Source organism: Solea senegalensis, linkage group LG7 (genome assembly GCF_019176455.1).
Source record: "Solea senegalensis isolate Sse05_10M linkage group LG7, IFAPA_SoseM_1, whole genome shotgun sequence".
Taxonomy (NCBI): domain Eukaryota; kingdom Metazoa; phylum Chordata; class Actinopteri; order Pleuronectiformes; family Soleidae; genus Solea; species Solea senegalensis.
This window is the reverse complement of record NC_058027.1, coordinates 18,340,146-18,363,341: the sequence shown is the minus strand read 5'-3', so window position 1 is coordinate 18,363,341 and position 23,196 is coordinate 18,340,146. Positions and strand designations below refer to the sequence as shown.

The 23,196-nt window shown below is 41.2% G+C and overlaps 1 protein-coding gene across 1 annotated transcript in view; it reads left to right on the top strand.

Annotated features, from left to right (window-relative positions):
* Positions 1-23,196, top strand: part of LOC122772308 (leucine-rich repeat-containing protein 49-like) — a 31,907-nt gene that overhangs the window by 5,215 nt on the left and 3,496 nt on the right. Inside the window, exons 8-16 of the mRNA XM_044030244.1 lie at positions 2,259-2,402; positions 7,175-7,236; positions 8,877-9,024; positions 11,546-11,629; positions 12,459-12,655; positions 13,609-13,704; positions 19,089-19,323; positions 20,743-20,928; positions 21,307-21,416. Of these exons, the coding sequence (XP_043886179.1) occupies positions 2,259-2,402; positions 7,175-7,236; positions 8,877-9,024; positions 11,546-11,629; positions 12,459-12,655; positions 13,609-13,704; positions 19,089-19,323; positions 20,743-20,928; positions 21,307-21,416 (1,262 nt within the window). The remainder of the gene's footprint in view (positions 1-2,258; positions 2,403-7,174; positions 7,237-8,876; positions 9,025-11,545; positions 11,630-12,458; positions 12,656-13,608; positions 13,705-19,088; positions 19,324-20,742; positions 20,929-21,306; positions 21,417-23,196) is intronic.

Below are 23,196 nucleotides of genomic sequence, written 5' to 3'. Positions count from 1 at the left end.
GATCTTCAGCATCTGATTTAGTTCACAGCACTGTTAGGGGGAAAAAAAATGACTGCAAACCACCAGGAGCCACAATCCTTTTGTCTACTCCCACATCCATTTTCTCAGAGACCCCACTATAATTTATCCAACAGCCTCCAATCTGCTGTCTTTTGTGAGAGTTATAATGATCTTTTGAGTGTTGTGGGTTTTTTTTTTGATGGTGATTCACTGTCAAGGTAATTTAAAGAGGCTCCATGTTGTGGTGCTGTTAAATGATATCGTGTGATATGGTCGGTTGTTTTTGTTCGTTTGTCCATAAGTGACAGAAACATTTATTTGTGTGAACGATCAACAGCCACATCTTCTATAAAAATTCAAACTTCTTACCCACAAAAGGATAAGATTCATCTGCATTGCTGCAGACGGCATTAGATTAGGCTATAGCAGCTGTTCATAAAATGTCGCCAAATTAAAATTTACAGCACTGGCAGCGGGTTGGAGCTGCTGCAGATTAAACTGTTCTGCAATTAGTATGAGATTTAATATTTTATTTGGGGCTGTTTGCTCAGCCTCCGCAGCAGAGCCTTGCTCACTGGGCATTTAAATAATGCAACACTGACGTTAGATGAGGATTTTTGCAGATCATGGAAAAGAAAACTTAAATATGAAAACCTCCTTTGGTCAGTTTAGTGTTCTGCCTCCACCCCCTCCAGAGAACTACTGCAGAAATCTCCACCTCTCTAATGTTGACTGCTTTTTATTTATTTTCCCTGAGAGAGGACAAATTGTTGCCCCAGGCTCTGTCCATCGGTTTTGCCTCCTTCTTATTAAATGTCTGATAACGTGTTAATGAAGCAGCTGATTTTAGGGTTAAGTTTTCATCCAGCGCCTGCTTCTGGCCTTCTGTTGGCAGGTGCTCAATGAGTGCAGATGATAAAGCTATTGTTCTGGGTTTTTTTTATTGCACTTGAGTAAGAGTTCAGTCACCTTTTATTCAGTGTTCACTAAACTCACCAGAGACCTGACCACACAAGTGTAATGTGAAAAGCTTCACAGTGATCTAACAAAATAACGAGGTGAGCGCATTCAGTGATGGAAAATAATGGGGAATGATTTAAAATAAGGTTGAAGTCATGGTTATGACTGATCTGCCCACTCAGGTCGTAGTTGAGTCTCTATCGGCCTCTGCAGCAGCTGCTCGTTCTCCTGTTTTTTTGTGCTTTCACCACAGGTAGTACATCACTGTCATGCTTTCATTCTCTAATACTTGCATCTTTCATGACTATTTTTCCCCCCACAATCTGGACACATCACTCATTCATTCCTGGTGTCGGTGTTTGATTTCCAGCTTGCAAAGGCTGTTGTAAAGGAGATATTCCCTTTGGGACTGAGCATCCAGCTCACACTCAGAAAGTCATTTCTAAATTTACTGTTTTACAAAGATCATGAGAAACCCTCTGATAAATCATTACCTTACATTATTTTAAGTTATGGTATATTAAAATGAAATCCACTGTCCTACAGTACTGGACTTCTTCATACGTAAGACAAGATCCAAAATCTACCTCAGCTTTTGTAGAGATCCGTGTGTTGTGTTTACAGTACATTTGATACACTGACACCTGTAATGTGAAGGTTAGGTATGCAGAAGTCTGTGCCTGAGATAGTGTTTATTTGTGTGTTATACTCAGCTTGGGCTCTTGCAGCTTTAAGTCTGTATCTCTTCCTTTTGAAATGCCATGTTTCCCTTCGTGTGTCACGGTTGTTTATCCATTGAGTGTTTTCTCTCCCTCCTGTGATACCACAGCGCGATTACTGTCAAGCTGTTGAATGTTTTTTTTTTTTTAATTGTTGTCTGTGGATGGATGCATGGGATCAAACCAGCAATAAATGTCATGCAACATACAACTCACAAATTTAGTAGAGCGAGAGACACTCTGGCTTTATGAGCTATGGATAGCATCTGTCTTAGTTAACGATGACAAATCAGATCAAACAATGTGGAAGAAACCACTTATACCACTCTGATATTCCAGAAGTCAAACAGTCAGGGTTTTAAGTAACTCAGCATTAGTCTTATTAGTTAATATGCACATAGTCTTGTGCATTGCAAAAAAATCCTGCTTTTTTTTCTTACATTGACTCCCGTGTAGGCTGAGAAATTCTGCATAGATTTAATAATGTAATGTTCAGCTGGTCACTTTTTACATTTACTGTATGTAGAATGTGAATGTCCAGATCTTTGTCTGGAGTGACCGGTCGATGTTTTCGCACAGATCTGCAGGATAGAAAACGTGTCTCACCTGAGCGAGCTGCGAGTGTTGAACCTGGCAGGAAACAGCATCTCCAGAGTGGAAAATCTACAAAGCCTGGACTGTTTGACTGATCTCAACCTGAGGCACAACTGCGTCTCCTATGTGGTGAGTGGCTTCCTTCCCAATTACCGCTGACAGATTCGAGCATTTCGTTCACTTCCTGTTTAGTTTACTACACAGTCATACAATAGAAAATGGCAACTGTTCAGTACACAATCTTAACGGTTTAACGGTAAGTATTTTCAGGACACAGTATGACTTGTTTGTTTTGGGGGGGGCTGCTGTCACAGATTTCACTAGTGTTTTTTTGAACAAGTTTGATGTGATGAAGTGCATGAGGGCAGCCGTACTGTGTATGACACAATACCAGCCTCAGTCACACTGTTGTCCACTCGTGTCCCATGCTTTAACTTTAATTGCCCTCTAAATGGCTACATCATTTACAAAGTTGACATCATGTCCTGTTGAAGACATGGAACTAGTGATTGAGTCCATTAACTCCTCAGGAGAAGGTTTACTGATGTCATAGAGAAAGGGAAATGTACATTTGAACTGAGTTTGAGTTCTTTTTGTAACCAACTGCTACTTCCATCCTAATTCCTGGTCTTCACTTCACATATATATATACATATATATATATATATATATATATATGTATATATATTTGTAGGAACTATATATATATATATATAGTTCCTACAAATGGCAGTGATACGTTTCGTGTTTTGCATTTGATGAACAAAATAAACTCAGTCATTGCCCTCACTCCCTGACAACTATTTGTTAGAAAAAAAGCGTTCCTCGCAGGATGAAGGTGCTGGTAGCGTTCTCCATCTCTCATCTTTATGTCATTCCTTTGGACCAGATTACTGTTTCCTCTGTTATGGAATCACATTTAACAGTTTTCACTGTCACAAAATAACAAACACAGAGATGCCGTCAATAGCACCTTTGTTAGGAAGTCTGTGGCGCATCTGCATGTGTCTCTTTGACGTTACCTAGGGAGACGTAGCTCATTATCCACAACCTCCCGCCGACTTTGTGGCGCTGATAAAGAGAAACGGGATATTTTAAACACCAAAATTCACTCCATTGGTTTCTATAGTTTTAATCTGATAAACAGAACAGTGCATGCCAGAACTGGCCCCTTCATCTGTATGCAAATCCCCTAAGCTCTTTTCTGCTTTTTGGAGTAGAAAAGACAAACTGAGTCCAACGCTGTGTTGTATGAAACCTCTTCCCATCACTCATCCTGTCCGTTGCATCCAAGTTCTGATCAAGAACTACCTCCAGTCCTAATTATCGGATGTAATGTTTGATGTGATACATGGGCAAAAAAAAAAAAAAGATTCTACCCCTCAGCAGATTCACTCTCTGTTATTTGTTAAAGCATAAAGTAAATAACCATGCTCCAAGTGTCCACCCTTTTCCCTTTAATTAAAGGGAAGTTAGTCACTAAATACTTGCTGTTTGCATGTACACCAAAAGGTGCAATCCACTGTATATAATCATATCTCCATTGCATTTTCATAACAATTAGGTTTACTATAGCTGACAACACAGTAATGTTTCTCACTTTTAAACATTTGCTGTTTACACTTGCTCTTTTGGGTGGGTCCTCACTTGAAAGAAATCCTGTGGCAAGCGCTAAGTGATGCGTTTTACATTTTTGGCAGCAGGAGCAGTAATTTATAAATATGAGATAAAACAGATTCTTAATTCTGTGTCTCTATGTGTGTGTGTGTGTGTGTGAGTACATGTCTGTAGTAGGTTTTGAGGACAAATCTTGTTTCAAACCTTCAAATCTTTGAGAGGACATTTTACTTGGCCTTCACATCTTTAAAGAGCTTTTTGAGGGTTAGTTGTGATGGTCTGGGTAAGGGGATAGGGAATGCATTGTCTGAGTGTCATACAAGAAAGTGTGTGTGTGTGTGTTTATGTCTTATGCTGCCACAATTTGTGTGTGCGAAGATCGTTGCAGATAAACAAAGTTCTCTTTGAAAATAATCAATTTAAAGATGTGTGTCACTATGCATTAACAGTGAAAGAAAGTTTGGTCTAGAAAACATTAAAGTAATATCAAATAAAATACAAATAGCTTTGGACTTCAGAGGGTTAATGACAGAACATGAAAAAGCAAGAAAAAACACTCACTCTTCAATGACTGAAGGCACAATCTGTTTCATGTATATGGCTTAGTGAGGCTGACAAGCTCAAATCTCAAATCTCAGCTATTCAAAGAACAGCCATGAAAGCATCAACATACAATTACTGAAAAATCCCTCAGCCCCCACAGTGTACCCGTGTGTTTATTTGAGCTGCTCCCGTGTGCCCTCTTGTTGTGTGTGTTGTTGCATGCAAAGGAGACAACGGCGATGACAGGTAGTCCTGTTTCTGTGGAGTAATGCCTCAGCTAGAGCTCACTATGAGTGTGAAAAACAAAGACACGCAAGCTGTCAGTGAGAGGAGGGTGGAGGGTGGAGGGGGGCGGAGGGAAAGAGGTGAAGGCTCGGGCACACAGACACATAAAAACATCCCTGCAGGCGAACAGGCGCGTGCGCGTTTGCGTGCACACGTGCAGCATCCGAGCTGTCTGACATCAGAGTCTGTTTGCTGATTGGTTCTGATCAATCAGTTTGTTTTGTTTTTTTTAAAAGGACACCACATTGGTTGATGATTGTTATGGAGCACATCAGCTCATTGATGACATCATTCTGTCTGGGACAGCTTCTATATTTAGTCACAGGCAGCGTGTAGAGGCTGCTCTTTCACCAGCATCCACACAGAAACTGCCCGAGACAGAAGCTGCGGTGAAGGGACTGACCCTTCTCCATTCTCCATCAGCCAGCTGTGGATCGCATGACTTGCAGTTTTTTGTTTTTTTAAAGATATATCACAGCCCTGTATTGCTTTTTATATACTGCATCTGTCTGTGTCAACATAGTCAGTATAATGTTGGTAGTATTACAGGTGTTAAGGATGAATGTCTTTGGTGGCCAGACGTTCTTATTCTCTGTGTTTAACATGTAAACATGTCAAATACCAGTCTTGTTAAAGACTTAAAACTAGATCACTGTAAAGTAACATTCAGTTAAACCATTATTTACTTTTTAATTGAAGTACTGGATTTCTCACAAAAGATGTTGCCAATTTAAAAACCAGAAAATGTCTTAAATGTCTCGTAATCAAAATCTCACGATTAGGTAATGAAAAAAAAAAAGTTTAGAAATCATTTATATTAAATAAACGATCAACCAGTCAATGTTTATTTATATAGCATTTTACAGCATCTGCAAGGTACTCAAAGTGCTACACATAAACTTACATCAACATCTCTCAATAAATTAGCAGGAATAAAAGACACAATGAACCAGTTAAGGAAAACCAATGAAATAAGAATCAATAAAATTAGAAAATGTACAATTAAGAACAGAGGGAAAGTGTCACTGTGCTACTGAATTTTTTAAAAGCCATTTTCAGTTTTGAGTTTACTTTTAAAACCCTTCAGCCAGTAGCCGTTGACCTGATGAGCATAAAACCCTGCCATTATCACGTGATTTCTTAAAATCTATGCTAAATACAGTGGAGCAAAGCCATTAATGGCTTGAAAAGCAAAAAGTAAAACCTTAAAATCAATTCTAAAATGAACCGGCAGCCAATGGAGTTGATGTAAAACAGGGGTGACGTGTTTGTGCCTTGGGATGTTTGTTAAAGTGTGAGCAGCTGCAGCTGGAGGCATGAAAGGGAAGACTGGCAAAGACCAACGTAAAGTGCGTTACAGTAGACAGTTGCGATTTCCAAATCTTTTTTCTTCTTTTTTTGGCTAAAAGGCAAAGCTAAAAAAAAGCGTGTTTTAACAACAGAGTCAATCTGTTTATCAAGTTTAAGGCTGCTGTCAAAAAATCCCGCCCAGATTTTTTACAGCTGCTCTGAAACAAAAGCACAAATAACATTCAACATTGGAACAAGAGACATCCGCACAAACAGACAATTGCTCTCTTCTTCATCGTCATCATCACTCCTGATGCCACATACTGCACTATAGTCTTCATCTTGGTTCCAAGGAAGAGAAAATAACATGACTGTCCTGCAGTGTAATTAAATGTTTTCTTCCTTGAACACTAGGCTCGTATCTAATTTGAATGGATACTGGCAACAGTGCTGTGTTGAGGCTGTGAGGCGGTGGCTGCAATATGGGCGGACGTTGACGCAGCTCCCTCAGACTGCTGCTGGGCGTGTCCTCCTTTCTTCCATCATGTGCAACACTGGCCATTCACATAGACACACAGGCAGCACAGACTTTGAAACATTTATTGTTATTATTATATGAAGTCATCAGGATTCAAAAATCCATGCATTTGCTCTTTGGCTTGCCAGCTGCTCAGCTGCTGCACACACTCCCCCCAACACCTCACTGGATTCTGCATTGATTCCGATGCTGTGCCTGACAAAGAGCTAGCTGCTAGCTGCTAGCTGCTCAGTATGTGTACGTCTAGATGTGTATGTGTTCAAGTGAGCATCTCGAGTCAGCCTCCTGCACCAGCAGATCTCTGCATTAGTGCACCACACAGTCTCCCTCCCTCCCTCCCCTTCCCTTTCTCTCTCTCTCTCGCACAAACTCTCTCCTGCCCCTCCTCTCCGTGTGCAGACAAGGGATGCTGTGTGTGTGTGTGTGTGTGTGTGTGTGTGTGCATGCGCAGGGTGGAAGGGGATGCTGTATGCTGGAGCTGAGAGCTGCAAGGTGACTGAGGAAATGGAGAAGGATCCAGAGCTCTGACGACAGTGACGATGCAGTGCCCTCTTCCCAACCACTTTCTCCTCTTCACATCCCTCCATTCTTTCCTCTTCCCACTTCCTCTTTCTCCTTCTCTTTCTAGACTGAGGTGGACCGCCTGCCGTGCTTGCAGCGCCTCTTTCTCAGCTGCAACAACATCACCAGGTAAGAGCTTGCAGCGCTTAACTCCATCCTGCCCACAATGCAGGGACAGAGATGGTGGCTGGTCACAGTACCACGTCCCCTCCCCTGGCCACCAAGCCGCAGGCAGAACGCGCACAAACATGCAGGGCCACACACGGGGTTGCTGTAGTGGACAGTTTCTGTAACCTAGGAGATGCAGACAACAGAGAGGAAGAGGAAGGCTGAGAGGAAGTGATTGACATATCGAGGAGGGAGTGGCCTCGGTATAGGCCTTGGTCTGTTTCTTAGCACAAACATTGTCTCTCTTTTACTCAGTTTTCCAAAAGCTGTAGTTATTCTCACAGTGTATGTCATAGAGTTGACTTGTCAATGCAGCATAGAATAAAACAGCTGCTTTTTTGCATGCTAGTGGGAGGGGCCTGTATGAAGGAAGGTCCAGGGTATGAACATGTTCATCATTAGCCTCCTTATTTACAGTGACTTTGTGCTGTGATAAATCCGTCCTGAGGATTTCATGACAACCATATTGTTGCAGTCCGCGTTGGACACATAAATACTGCATACAATAATCCGACTTTTTTTATATCTACTTAAAGTTAAAGTAATTTACACTTTTGAGTGTAGTATCTTCTAGTATCTGCATGCACCTATTTGAAACTGATCGTTGCTGATCGGAGAACAGTTGTGCTCGGTTGCTAGGTGGACGGACAGCCAACACTCATTGATTTTGAGCAATCTGTGAGGGTAGAAGAGCATGTTAGAGGCAAAAAATATTATTTAATTTAACATAATGTTGTGTTTTTGACTCAAATTAATGCAGCAGAACTGGAACAGTACGAACAGTGCCAGAATTGTAGGTACTATAGATAGAAGTTGGAAGTAACACAGGTTTCAACCACACCCCACTCTGCACACAAAAAAGTAATTTATCCTTCTGACTTCCAGGCACAGGCGCATTGTGACTTTTCCATTGTGGGACTTAATAGTAAGGGGGCATTTGCACCAACCTTTGAAAAAAATATGCAAAACATACAGGATGTGGTTCATCACAATGTGAATCTGTCACTCTGAAAAACAGATGTCAGTGATCATAATTGCCTTATTTGTGACATTCCCTGTCCAGTTATTATCTGCTAGAGCTTTAATAGTCTTTTCTGGTGGCTCTACTTGTTTTCACAGTTCATCAAAGGTTAATAACTGGACCACTTGTGCGTCTAAAAAAACCTCTGGCTAGAAACAGCCCCTGTGCAGTGGAGTGGGTTGATAAGTCGTTCCAAACAAATAATTAATCAAGGTTATTATCACAAATTAGCAATAAGAATATCGCCACTGGCTGACAAAGCGTGACTGTGCATTTCCGAGCCTTCTTTGGCCAGAGGGTGATATCAACAGTGAAGCAGATCTTTTCTCCTGAGTAATGTCAGGCTGCCAGTGTGCTTTCAGAATTACTACTACTACTTGTTTTGGCTTTGCTCAGTTCTATCATTTATGAGCCTGGATTATTTGAGGATAAATGCAGGAAGCTGCTTTGACTTGAACCAGTGGATGACTCAAGTTTCCCGGTTCTTATCTAGGTCATTGTGTCTGTGTATCACCGCAAAGCGTCTTCCGACTGCAACAAAGAAAACCTCTCACTCACATTGTTCTTTCGCTGTCTCTAGTCTTGATCAGGTAGCCTGCCTTGGAGAGTCACGCTCCCTTTCTGAGCTCACCCTGGATGGGAATCCCGTAGCCCTGGAGACATGGTACAAGCAGGCCGTCCTGCGCTGTGTGCTTCATCTGAGACAGCTGGACATGAAGCGCATCACAGTAAGACTGCACACATTCATTATGTCTTTGTGTGTTCATAAGAGGAAAACTGGTTATTTGCATAATATACTATTTTAGCATGTTTATTTAAGTGCAAAATGTGTTTAAAATGAATATAGTTTGGTTGCTTTATGGAGGCCAATGTCTGGAGCCACCATGGGTCTACACGGGGCAGACCAGCCAGAGCATGCGTTATTAAATTTACTCTGCAAGCGAAGAAAGAAGAAGGAAGTTCACACCCTGTAGACCCCTAAATATTTAGCATAACACCACTGGTACTCGTTTGACCTAGTTTCTCTCCACCACCCCTCCCCAGTCACACATACACACACACATACAGAGTGACAGAAACTTATACAGTACTGAGGTGAGTTATGTGTTGTTTATCTCTCTTTTACTGTATCCTTACTTGTCCTGACTCTATCCATGTGCAGACACAGGCAAAATGGCATATTGCCTGTTCGCACATTCAGTCAGCTGTTCAGGGAGCATAATGGTTTACCACGTTTGTGAGAGACTAAAATCATGACTGGGAAAGAGACACGATCGTGAATGTCCAGGTTCATTTTCCGCAGTTGAAACCATGTCTGAAGCCTTTCATTTTGCAGGTTCTCTAGTGTTCAGGCACTCACTTTACTCGCGCTGTGCGCTTTTGCCTCGCGTGCTCAGTGGTGACATCAGATGTGGCGCTCTCTCACAGAGAAAATCACAGAGATAGTTGAACGGAGCTGATGAGCATTGTGTGAACTCATATGACAATGGATGGAACAGACTTTTGTCTATATTTAAAAGTTGCAAATTATAGATTAGATATAGATTCATGAGGAAATGACGCAGAAAGCAACGTTAAAAAAAGGTGCATTTTAGACAATGTATTTTTGCTTTTAAGTTAATTATACTGCTACAATGGGATTCTATAATATATAATATGATAATATGATATAACAGTTCCAGAAATATTAATGGAAGCAAAGAATCCAAGGACATTTTAAAACACATCAGGATATTTATTGGCAATTTATATTAATTCATTTATTTTCTACACCCTGGACAGTTCGCCAGTCCATCGCAGGGCCACACACAGATAGAGACAAACAACCATTCACTCTCACACTCACTCCTATGGTCAATTTAGAGTGTTCAGTTAACTTAATCTGCATGTTTTTGGACTGTGGAGGGAAGCTGGAGAGAGAAGCAATGTGCACACAGGGAGAACATGCAAACTCTTGGCAATGTATGTATTTTCTTCCCCTAAAGATGCAGTAATAGTAAAACGTTGACTGTGACTAACTAAGCATTTACAACACACGTAATGCATGTCCAACCTATCAAGCATACACATGAAGTCATTCTATTTATACGCCGTGCCAACTGAGTGCTACGGTGAAGTATCGGCATGCTTTCAGTGGCTGTCAAGCAGGTAGGACCCAGGTCTGAGCTTGTACGTAATGGAATCTGAACACACCACACACCTTGCCCTCAGCACATAATGCTGATATGGTCATAAAAAAAAGAATCATAACTCCAATTTCAACAGTTTTCATGTTTTTACTTGAATTTCAAGATTCAGTAAAGTTTTAAGACCCAGTGGTTCATTAACCCCCCCAAGGGTTAGGGTTAGATACTACTACTACTAAGCCTGAGAACATGACTGAATTCTAAACTTTTGGGAGCTGCATATTTTTGATTTGAATACAGAAATGTAATTTGTGTCATGATACTACTATGGGGGTAAACTTCACAGTAGGAAGTGGAGGACCCCCAACACTAGTCAGTAGTTGTAAGATCTGATTACATGAGATAAGATCTATGCCTTTGTGCTGGAAGATTACAGAGTATTTCTGAATGAAATTGAAAATGAACTTAGTTCTGCATATTAGGAGACATAGTGATACGGTTGCTTTGGGGTAAATAATTAAAGCTGTTCATATTTTTCTCTCCTGTGATGATAGATTGTATGTGTATGTGTAGGTGTTACTTCAAAAATAAGCAGATTAATTTAAACCAACATGCGTACACTAAAACTAAGCTGTCTCTTTTTATAAATAGTAAGCGTTACAGCCATTACATTTTATGGACTATAATAAAAACAACACCAATATTCCCAATACATTAAAAAAAATCAAAAACTCTATGTATGAATATTACATTCAATAAAATAAATATGTCAAACATTATTTAACTAAAACATATAAATAGGTGACTGAAACCTGAACAGACGAATAGTTAATAAAAACGACTTTAAATGGTATTTACTTAATATTCAATACATGCACTCAGCTGGCTCACTCATTGTGTTCCCTGAATTGCATTCTGGGGATTTTGGCTCTGCCCAACAGCTGGTTGATCTGAGATTGAAAGTCAGAAAGATAATCCTGTGATGCAGCTGGTGTGTGAGACTTTGTCCCAGCCTTCGCAGCGGTCCAATTGGGGTGTAGAGAACAGTCTCTTTGACTGTGTCTTTTGTGGTTCCCAGTCATGAATGGAGCACCACTCTGATTGCACCGGCTATCTTTCTCAGGACGAGGATCGGCGCATGGCTGGTGTACAAGCTCGGAAAGAGGAGGAGAAGAAGAGGGAGAGTCACAAGCAGACCATTCATAAGGTACAACTCTTGATAAGATCCGATATGGGATCATTGTCTCTTTCTTTTTGGACAGTAATTCATCTCAATGGCCTCAGAAAGAAACATTTTTAAATCTGTATGTATATTTTTCTTCACCCTTTTCACTCTTTATGTGAATTGATGTTATTTTAGGTTGTTTTAACAGACCTGAAATACACATTTCAGATGCTAACATGAACTTTAAATGTTCTAAATGCATCCAACATTGCTAATGTGTACAGTGGTGTCTGTAAATTGATCTCCTTAATCTATAATCTTAGTTATTTTTAACTAACTCAATATTGATGCGCTGCTCCCGTAGTGTCTGCACTGCAGTAGTGTCTTCTGCTAAGGGATGGTCTCTGCACATTGCACTGTTTCTCTGTAACTTAGTTCTCGCTAATCCTTGGTGTTGACACAAAATGTTATATGGAAAACTGCAGGCAGAGCTTCATGAGGGCAAAGGATTCACGGAGAATTGGTACTGACTCACCCCTGCAACGGGGAGTGGTGCATTCCATACCCGAGGATTATGAAACAATTGAACGACAGCAGAGGAAGAGAAATCCTCTGCCTTTTGAAAAGGCCGGGTTTAATCGTAAGAGCAACTTAAAGATTAAAATGCTGAGTTAGCACTGGCGAATACATTTAAGCCCCACTAAAACACATCTGCTCAGTTAGGTGTGATATTGTGACCAAATCAAATGAGACAGTTTCCATTCCTTTAGCATATTGTCTCCTCTGTGTTCTGCTCAGGACTGTTGACACGTGAATCAATTTCACTCTCTGTGTGTGTGTGTGTGTGTGTGTGTGTGTTGTCCTCATCAAGGAGAAGCGGCGTCTGGCGATCCGTAATGCAGCGCAGCAGTGGGAGGGCGTCAGGGCCTGCCTTGATCCACCACCACCACCACCACCACCACCACCACCAAATGATGCAAAAGAAGAAGTCAGTCCAGAGAACAGTCCTGGCCACAGCCCCGCCCAGACCAACGGTCTCACACAGGAGACTTCTCCAGACGAGCCCAGGTACAAAGCGCATTTGCAGAGACATAAGTCACTAAAGTAACCGTCCTTGATCTAAAGGTGTCACTGGCTGGTGTGACACCAGAGTTGCACGTGTGAACTCATTTTCCTGGTCTTATACATTTGTCGTATGTGTGACATTGAGCTGCAAAAAAAGACACTTTTTTCACTCAAAAGGTTCTGGCAGAACGAGAGCGATGCGGCTGTCGTCATTCATAAAAGGATCCTGTTTGAACTAACAAATGGTATGGCTGTTTTGTTATAGTTTTGGGGATGTTACAGAAAGTTGTTTTAGACTGTGCACCCACCTGGGATGATGTCCAGTTTTTGTTTTTTTTGCGAGGCTCTTTGCCAGTCTTCCAAATGCGAATAACCACCATGTGGCAGCAAAATGCCCCACGCAATTAGGAATCTCTGATCCCTTGAGATTTTGAAACTCCCCATGGTCGAGGTTTCTCATTTTGTTTTCACACGTACACCACACATTTCCACGACTCTATTTCTTCTGAGTTGATAATAATAACTTACCCTGTGTGAATGCATGTGACTATCACCTGATTACTATTTCTGACCACACGCCTGCGTCAGCTGACCTTTGGTTTCCCTCGTCATACAATCCCATCTGCGTTATGGAGGTTCCGTTCTCACTTGCTGTGGAATAGTGAGTTTAAATATTTTATTACGGCACAAATCCGGGCTTTCAGTGAGTTCGGCAACACCCCTGACATTGCACGTCAGGCTACTGACCAGGGACAGGTGATATCTGACATGTCTTACATGAGAAGTGCTGAAAGACAGATAGAAACCACAGATGAGCTGCTAAAACTCCTCTTGAATGTTGCCTTGGTCAGGGGGCACTGATTATTATTTGTACAATAGCAATGGGATTCTGATTCTAAAAATCGGTAGTTTGTGTGTGTGTTTTTGTTTATGTTTGGTTTATGTCGTTCTAACAGACGGGTGAGTCCAGGCTCAGGACCAGAGCGACCATCAGGAGGAACGGAGACCAGACTCCGCATCAACAGCCGTCCAAACAGTCCACGAGATCCCAAGTAAGACAGAAAGTTTGTGTGTGTCTGTGTGTATGTTTTTTTTTCAGTAGAATGAAGTTTTGTTTGTTTGTTATTGGAGAATGTCGCTGAGTTGTTCTGACTGCTCATCACCTATAATGCTAAATTATGCAGAAATGGACAGTGCTAGGATTCTGTCATCGACACTGCCTCTGTTCTTAACAAAGCATTGAGTTCAGTTGAACTGCCTTCTGTAGTCTCTCCTTCATCTTGGCAAAAGTCATCCATATCTGGTCGTTCGATTAGAGCTTCTCATTTTCACATGTGTAGAACAGAGGCCCACGCTGACTGTTGCTATGTTTACCAGTGTCCTTTAAGTGTTGTTGACTATTTTCATTCCATAAACAGCCCAGCTGCTGTGCTGACCTTCGGGGTGAGATGGGAAGTAAAATAAAGAAATAAATAACAATAACAAATAATTAAATAAATGAATAACAATAGATTGTTTAAAAAGATTTTTTTTACTTATTAAATGTTCTGTGTTCAGGTGGAAGCCATTAGACCATTAGTCAGCTGACTGTTTCTGTAGCGAGCGGATTCCTTTCTCAATCTTATTCGCCTCGATTAATCAGTTTCTCTGACAGTTAACATTTTTTCAGACTTCATTCTTTCTGAGCTCGTCATCTGTGACAAGTGTAATTCTTGGCTGTTTGACAGAGGTTCTGTGTCTCATCTATCTATAAATGCAAGGAACGCCTGTTTGCCAAATTTCTTGACAGGCTTCAAACGTTGAAACATTCAAATATTGATTGCGTGCTGCACTAGTTTATACAATTCAAATGTTGGGAGACTCATTTTCACGCGTCCTGAACGTGTTACGCCACCTCTCAGACACTTCTGCTGGTTCAATTAAAACACTTGCATGCTGATTTACTCACTCATTCACTCTAGGTGGACTTGATACATACACAAGTCAAGACTAGGCATTCACAAAGAACCCATTCACGTCACTGTAAAGTACCGATGAAGTAATGGATGATTAAATCCATAAGGCGGCCGTAATTCAAAATTACAGCTGCCAACTGCACGAAAACACCAAGAACAAAAACAACAACAATTCTTGTGTTGTAATGAATGGATATGTAATTGTTTAGTAATGAAATAAATGACAACCTCCTGCCTAGGGTAGAAAAAAATGTGTTTTTCATATTAGAGAGAGAAGTATCATGTTTCTTATTTTCTTGTCTTTCAGTGTTTCTAGTAGCTGCGTTACCATTTTCTTTTTATTTGTCATGAGTGGCCTACACACTGTTTTGAGCTACAGAGGGATGAGCCCATATGTAGCAGCAGCAGCAGCAGCAGCTGGTGTATCAAACCCATATATAAAATATTCTCAATATTCCCTTTATTTACTCTGCAAGTGTCGGGTCTTGGCCGTTACTTAGCTCTTTGAAAATGCGGGGGAAAAGGTGCAGCTGTCTGAATTGATGTTGACATTGCTCTAAATCAACCATCTGTGCTGAGTCTAATGTGAGCGCATGGAGAAACTGGTCTGATGACGGGGGGACGTCTGGGATGCAAAGTGGGGGTCGTGTCAAGGACTATTATTTCACGTTGCAGAGCTGACAGGGACAGAACAGGTTGTGGTGGAAGAGGGAACACGTCGTAGACGTTGCTCCAGTCTAGAACATCTGTCGTGCCCCTAACGATCATGATCTCAAAGAGAAGTTTAACTCTACATTGATGAAAGTGATGCAATAGATTACTACTTCTACTGTTGTAGATCAACATCTGCACTGCACCATTTTTATTTATTTTTTTGCTTTCCAAGTCAAATATGGAATGCTCACAGAGTAATATTTCATACACATCTCCCGTCACACAATATTTGGGCAATTAGAGACATGTGTATTCTACCAGCCCTGTCTTTTAGGGGAATAAATTGTCGAGAGATGACAGATATCCTTTTAAAAACCGCTGCAGGATTAAGTGAAATGGCCTTAGATTCTGACACCAAACGGCCACAGCAGGATCCATGTAATTGTGACAGATTCCTTGCTCTCTCTCTCTCTCTCTCTCTCTGCCCTGCCGGGTCCCTGTCTTCACTTAACATTTGTTACCGGGTACATGTCTGAAGGCGATTGAAGGCCACGTGATTAAGGGGGCAGCAATATGTGACACAGTGCAGAGTGTGTTGATGGCACACTTCCAGGTGAACAGGAGTCACTCCCATTCTTCGTGTGACTTCTCTTTGTGTTCCTCTCTATCTTCTCCACCGATCCTCACACTTTCTGATTTACTGCCTTGGCAATCCTTCACCTCAGAGGCATGACGTATGCTGACGCTTTAATTGCCGCTCGGTGTCTGGCAGGGGAGGACCGACCATGTTTTTGTCCATGTGTGCTTCAAAAAGGACTTAACGTTCTTAACTACCAGGTTAAATTTAATACTTAAAGTATGAACCTTTCTTAGGCAATGCAGTTTTCCATTTGATTGCACGTTTAAAGCGGCTATATGTTAAATGAGTAGGAAGTTTTTTGGTCCCGAAACAAAAAAGGTGAGTATACATACGTACAATTTTCTTTTTATAAACATAAAAATGCAGCAACAGATGGAGATTGAAAATAAAAGTGTGTCTGCTCCGAGCAGCAGCAGAGAATTATCACAAGATTAAAAAAGAAAAAAAGGATAAGCAACAAGGTGGTAATAACAGCCTCTAAAAAACGTTATATCCTGTACATCAAATATTCACATTCACTTCTAATTACTCTCTGCTTTCAGCGTTTTTTTTTTTTGTTTTTTTTTTACAAATCCCCAACACAGACATTCATTTTGCTTCTCTTGTTGAGATGTGTTTGAGATGGTTGGCAAGACCCCGACGGTACGGTAAAGTTTCCAACCCATTGCTGCAGCTTGCTTTGTTTGACTAACTCTTCTGGCAATCCAGGTTTTGAAGTGCTGCAGGCCAAAACACACGCTCAAAAACAAAGTTAAAGGGTGCATAGGCTGGCTCTACCATTGTTATGTACCATTCATTTAATTACATCTACTGTAGTGACTGCAGCTGTTGACTGAACATTGAGTGATATCTTTCAGCGCTTGCGTCAGTTTTAGATGTAAATAACTGTACTAGTGTGTTATTCAAAGAGACCTGTGTACAGTTTGACAGACTCATTGTTCGTCATAGTCTAATATTTACTTTAGGGATTGTTCATATTTCAGAGGTTGACCATAGGTTGAGGGGATTTTTATTGATCCACGAGATCCCAGACAGTCTGCTGTGTCCAGACGTTTACATTTGAATAATACATTAATACATGGTGCATCATCTTAGGAAACATGTTTGGACAATACGTCTGGATATGATTATCATTGACTAAGTGTAACATTCTGTCAGTTGCCTGTTCATTTACAGAGATTCAGGCTATAATTCATGATAATTCTTGTTGTTGTGTCTACTGACAAGTGTAATTTGTGGCTTGGATTGTTGAGCTGTTGTTTCCCCGAAGGTTAGACACACGAGTGCAGAGAAGACACTGACTTTCACCTACTCCAGCTCTCGCATGCACACACATGCGCGCACATGCACACACACACACACACACACACACACACACACACACACACACACACACACAGGCCTGCACTTTCTTGTCGTCTCCTGTGGCTCCTGACCAGCCACTTGCCTTAAACACAAGAATGAATAACTTTATGTGACTGGAGGCGAGTTTGTCACCCACTGAGAATCTGAGGTTCATGAAGGTCACTGGTGGAATATTGGATTATGATTTCAGCTTAATCATATATCAGTCTTTCATGTGTTTCATTTTTAAGACTGACACTTTACTTCCAAGTAGAGAAAGTTTGCTCTTTCCTTTTTCTTATACATATACTGTTCCCTTATACTCGTCTTTATTTTCTCAGTGTCTTCTCATCGTACCTACATGCATGAATGTTTCTGTTGTGTAATAATTTGAGCTACAGTAATAATGACTGTGACCATGGTTAGTTAATTATGTTAGTGGAATTCCTGTGGCACATTCTTTACTCTGTGCACCCGAGAATGAGTCTCACTGCTCCTGCAACAAAGGTGGCATTTTGAAAGAAGCACCGGTTACGTCCCAGCTCTTTTTATCTAACAGTGCATACCAACTTCTCCCCTCAGACAGATTCAGAATCCACATATTTAAACACAATACACTGAAAAATTCATTCAGCCACCAATCTATCCTGCTGCTGAACCAGAATCAGTGACCTGTTATATAACATCAAGCCTACAGACCATTATTATGCACGGTATGTCTGTCCTGACTCTTGTTTGTGTGTGTGTGTGTGTGTGTGCGTGTACTTTATGTCTAACATGTAAAACATTTGTTTTGTGTTTTATTTTGTAACAGAGCGTCCTATGAACTGCAAACTGAATATGAGTGAAAAGTGATAATGATGTTGTATGGTATCGTATGTACGGTGCATTCTGCGTATACTTGTTTTTCACTTTCTGACTCTGCCACTCTACACGTACTGGATAAAAGTTGTTCCCAACAAGAATCTTGGATTGGAGTTCTGCAATCAAAGGATTAGCCTTCTAATCACTGTGGCTTTCTGTTGCAGCGAGACTGCATGGGTGTGAATATAAATAGGGGTGATTAGCTGGTTGGCAGCCTGAACCCAAAGTGATCAGTGTCGAGAAGTGTGTTGCCAGTAGTCATCTGATGCTCTGCCATGCTGAACAGTCTCCCAAGTGTCAGCAGACACAGTAGACTAAGTACAGGGGGCTTGACCGGGGAGATTATATCTCGCTGAGAATCGCCTTGTTTACCAACTCTTGCGCCTCGCTCAGCATGGAATGACACTTCCGTGCTGTTAAACAGCACAAATACTACAAAGACCACTGTAGTTATTTAGTTTTTTCTTTTCTCTTTTCTTCTTGACGCCAGACAAATATGACCAAAACACCTTTGGATCAAATATATTCTTTTTTAAACACCCCGTGACATGGCTCTGCGAGCACTAGTAGCTTCCACATCTTTATGTATGATGACGATGACTCATCTTCTACTCAAGGGAGTACTAGGCGACGGTTGCTCAGTGGTAGAGTGAGTCATCTTTCAACTGGAAGGTTGTGGGTTTGATTACCGGCTCCGCTAGTCTACATGCTAGTATGTCCTTGGGCGAGACCCCAAGTTGCTCCTGACGGCTGTGTCGGCAGCGTGGGAATGGGTATGAAAGATGTGTGGTAGAAAAATGCGCTACATATGGATGCACCATAGGAATGTGTGAGTGAATGGGTGAATGGCAAAACTGTGGTGTAAAGCAGCTTAGAGTGGTCATCAAGACATTGATTCCCATCCAATCAAGCGCTGTGCTGACCCAACCTGACACACCTCATAACTGTTTGTGTATGTGTCTGTCTTTGTGTTTCACAGGCTTGTGGACGCAGGGAGCAGCAGTGTTCAGAGCTTGTCCCTGTCTGACAGTCACCTGGCAGAGCTGGATGGAGACACGCTGCGTTTATTTGGACTCGGAGCCCTGGAGGCTCTGGAGAGAGGTTGGGGAGTTCAGACTGCTGGCGCTGTCACTGTCATAGCCTTCCGCTACATCAACTTTGACGCCATTGTACCGACACTGCCGCGAATAAGGGTCAAGTTCCCCAATCTGTCGGTGAGGGCATTGTCCTGATGATGTTGACTCTACAAGAACAAAAGTGAATGAAAATGAATTTATTACACACGGAAGAAAATCATGTTCTGATTGAACCAAATACATTATTGAAGGTTTAGAAGGTTTTTTTTGGCTCTTGGACACAAGGGGGCGATATCTGTCTACGTCTGAACAGAGACTAGAAAAACCCCAGACGCCCAGACGCTGCTGGTGGTTGTGAGGCTGATGAAGGATGAAGGATCAGATGAGACTGTCAAGATATGGTGGTGATTGAAGGGGGCAGAGGGTGTGCATGAGTGAGAGAAGTGAGAGAACTAAGGTCATGAACTGTTGATGACAGCATGACAGCGTGCATGCATGAGAGGAGATGATAATGTGAAAGAAAATTTGAGGGAAGCATCATGCGAAAGAATCGTCTTCCTGACTGAACTTACACTAAAGCTTCAGCTACCTGGAGTGTTGGTGTGAAAAGGTGAAGAAAGGTGTCCTTCTGCTGCTTTTCAATCAAGAGGGGAATTCTTTTTTAAAACGCATTCAGTATAATATCAGTTAGTTTAACAATTGAGCCATGCTTAATGCGCTTTTTGCCACAGAGGCCTTTTACAGGGAAAGCTGAGATGATTGTATTTGGGCTGTTAAAAGTCCATTTTTCACCATCATTAACACCAAAGTGCTACCTCATTACACAGAGAATAATGATGTTGGAGGCGGCACACTCATCCTGCCCTCTCACGGCAAAAATACTCAAATTATACCTTGATTTAATGACCCATTGTTTATTATTAAGCAATAGATTTTGTAGACCCAGAGCACCATATTAACTCAGCTGACATTGTCCCCAAGCTAACCTAACATCATCTGACCTCAACAGACAATTAAAGGTAAACTTTGCCTGTTCAGGACAGACTTAAGGTTGTCACGTTTGTTTGTAAATACAATACACATTCTGATTGGTTAGATGGTCACCAGTTGCAGGTGAAAAATTTGACTTTCCGAAATTCCGACGCTGGTGTTAACAGTATCTGGTGTGCATAGGGTCTTGGTTTAGAACCTCCTGCTCAAATGCAACAGTTTTGCAGAGTATAGATTACAAAATCTGATACTGTTCAGTATTTTACGAGCTTCTACCTCACTCCACTCCACAGGTGTCGTTGCTCCTGGGCATGACATGCCATTATGGAGGCAGATCTAATCAGGAAAGACGTATTTTTCTTGTTACTTCTGCAGAGAGAAAAAAAAGAAATTAGAGGCTAATGTGTTCAGTTTTGTACAGTAAACGTTTTACTGGTCAGGATGTATGTATGTGTGTGAGGCAATTTAATAAATAATGAATCTCCTTTTGTGTTTGTGAGAGAATAAATGTGTAGCATAAGGTGATTTCTTTATCCAAAGCAAATGACCGGTTACTTGTCTTTTCAGCACCTGATCTTCCTGGAAACCAACATCAGCCGGCTGCCGCAGCTGGCGGCTCTGGCACAGGTGAGGCGTCTGGATCAGCTGACTATTGACCCGGAGGGAAACCCAGTGGTCAGTCTGACTCTGTGGCGCTCCTTCGTCATCTACCGCCTCCATCACTTCAACCTGCAGAGGATTAATGGCCAGGAGGTGAGACCAGGTCATGCTTTACATGTCCTTTTTATATGGCTGTTGTAAGAAACAATAACAAATTTGACTCTTAATTATAATGTGTCAGTCTGACAGGAAAAAACACTTAATAGCAATTGTGAGTTGTGTTTCAGAGTGCATAAATATAATATCGATCTACTGTGAAAAACAAACAGGTCTCTCCAAAAATAAGGACGTACATTATATAATTATATAGATCTAGTTTGCTGAATCGCCCTCTAATTAAACGTCCAATCTAATCAAAAAGTAAATTGCGTATTTTATTGGGTTGTATTTTATTAAGATGTCAAAGACTCTTCTCACTGTTAAAAGCCTTAAATTAGGAACCTACTCACTGAGGTTCATGTGTCCAACCAGGTGACAATGAATGATGTGATCGCTGCCGAGCGCATGTTTGGAACACTGGGTCACATCGCAGCTACTGAAACTCCTCGCTGCCGACTCCTGCTGCTGCTGGAGGAGTCCAGGTGAGACACTGAATCATAACCTCATAATTAATCAGCTGGTGTGTGTGCGTGCGCTGTGTCCTGGATAATGTGCATTTGCTTTAAATATGTCAAGAACGCAGGGATTCTTAAATCTGCTTAGGTGTGAGCTGCAGCTTGCCTGTGTGTATATGCTACGGTTCATGCGTGTGCATGCCTGTGCATAGTGTATTCGTTTGTGTGTGTGTGTGTGTGTATATGCGAGATAGTGAGACGGAGCCTGGCATCAAGGAGCCAGGAGAACAGCACTATGTGTCTCAGGGTAAGGGTGGGTATTTGGCACTTCCTTCCAAACATTCCTCTCTCGCCTCAGCCAAAAAGCTTTTGAGTTCTGTCACTGTCGGTCAATGAAAAAAAACAAACCGCTGAGCTTGTCACGCACAAAAAACATTTGTCGGGCAAAGATGAAAAGGCAAAACTGTGATTTGACTTTTTTTTCACCACTCCAGTTGAGGTTGAGTGAGCTGTATCAGGTGCAGGTCTCATAATGTTTTTTTTACTTGTGACTGACACGATGACAATAATGTGCAGGTGTACGTGTGGATCTCAGTCGTGTGGGGGAAAGTGCATGAAATTTCGTGGAACATAAACAAAGTTGATGGAACACTGTCATCGCTTGCTGCTGAAAATCACTATAGACTCCGAGTCTAGAGATGAGATTTGTGATTTATGATTTTTCTGAAAGACAAAACGGGCTCATGGCTGCATCTCGCTCTGATTAACAGGCCAAAGATAAATGTCATTATTAGCGTTGGAATCAGAGTTATGTGCACGCAGACTGACGACCCTGAAGGTCAGTTTATTTGTTACACTATCCTGTTAGTTTTTGTTTTTTTTACATCTTGTTTCTTCAAACCTTCTTGCTGTGGACTCTTTTATCTGTTCTGTGTCGTGTGTTTTATGGTCTCAGTTAATTTGCACACTTTCATTTCACTGTATGGAAACGTCAGTGTGTAGTGGAACGCCCCAACAATCCCAGGATTTGAGGATTTATTACCACTGATCCCCTTTGGATGTTGCAGTGTATTAACAGTTCGCTTATGGAAATGTGGAAACTTTAGCCATTTGTTTTGGAATTATTACATGATAATAAAAATAATACATTTATATTTTTAGACATACAGTATATAGTATATAAAGGGCATGTACTGTATTTAATAGAATTGCTATTAAGTTTTTTGTCTCTTCTTTTAAAAATACATATATATATATATATATATATGTATATTTTTTTTTATTAACGCACACACACACACACATTGCACAGCTATTCTGGCTTTCATTCATGTGGACAGCCCAACCAAAGCCATGACCCTAAACTTTACCATTAATAGTTAGTACCTATTAAATATTAATAGTTAAAACGGCTTGTGTTTATTGTGTTTTTTTCCCACTTTTTTATGTCTTTTGATTCATTTTAGTCGTCTAGTTCAGCTCTTTGGTTCACTGTTGTTTTAAAGTGCTTTACATATCAAGGTGGATTGGATACCTTACCCTAACCTAACCAAGATTTGTAGGTTCCCTCTAACCTTGTCATAACCACTTAAAGCCTAACCTTAACCTAACCACAATACAGATCTTAAACAGTTACTCAGAAATGAAATTCTGCCTCATTAGGACCAGGTTTTGGTCTCTATGAAGGACTGCTGGTCCTGACAAGGTCAGTGTTATGAGCTCCACAAATACAAGTACACACAGACTTATCCTATATGGAATGTTGTTTGCCTGCAGCCTCCTCAGCATCCTGGCAGTGGCCTGTGGA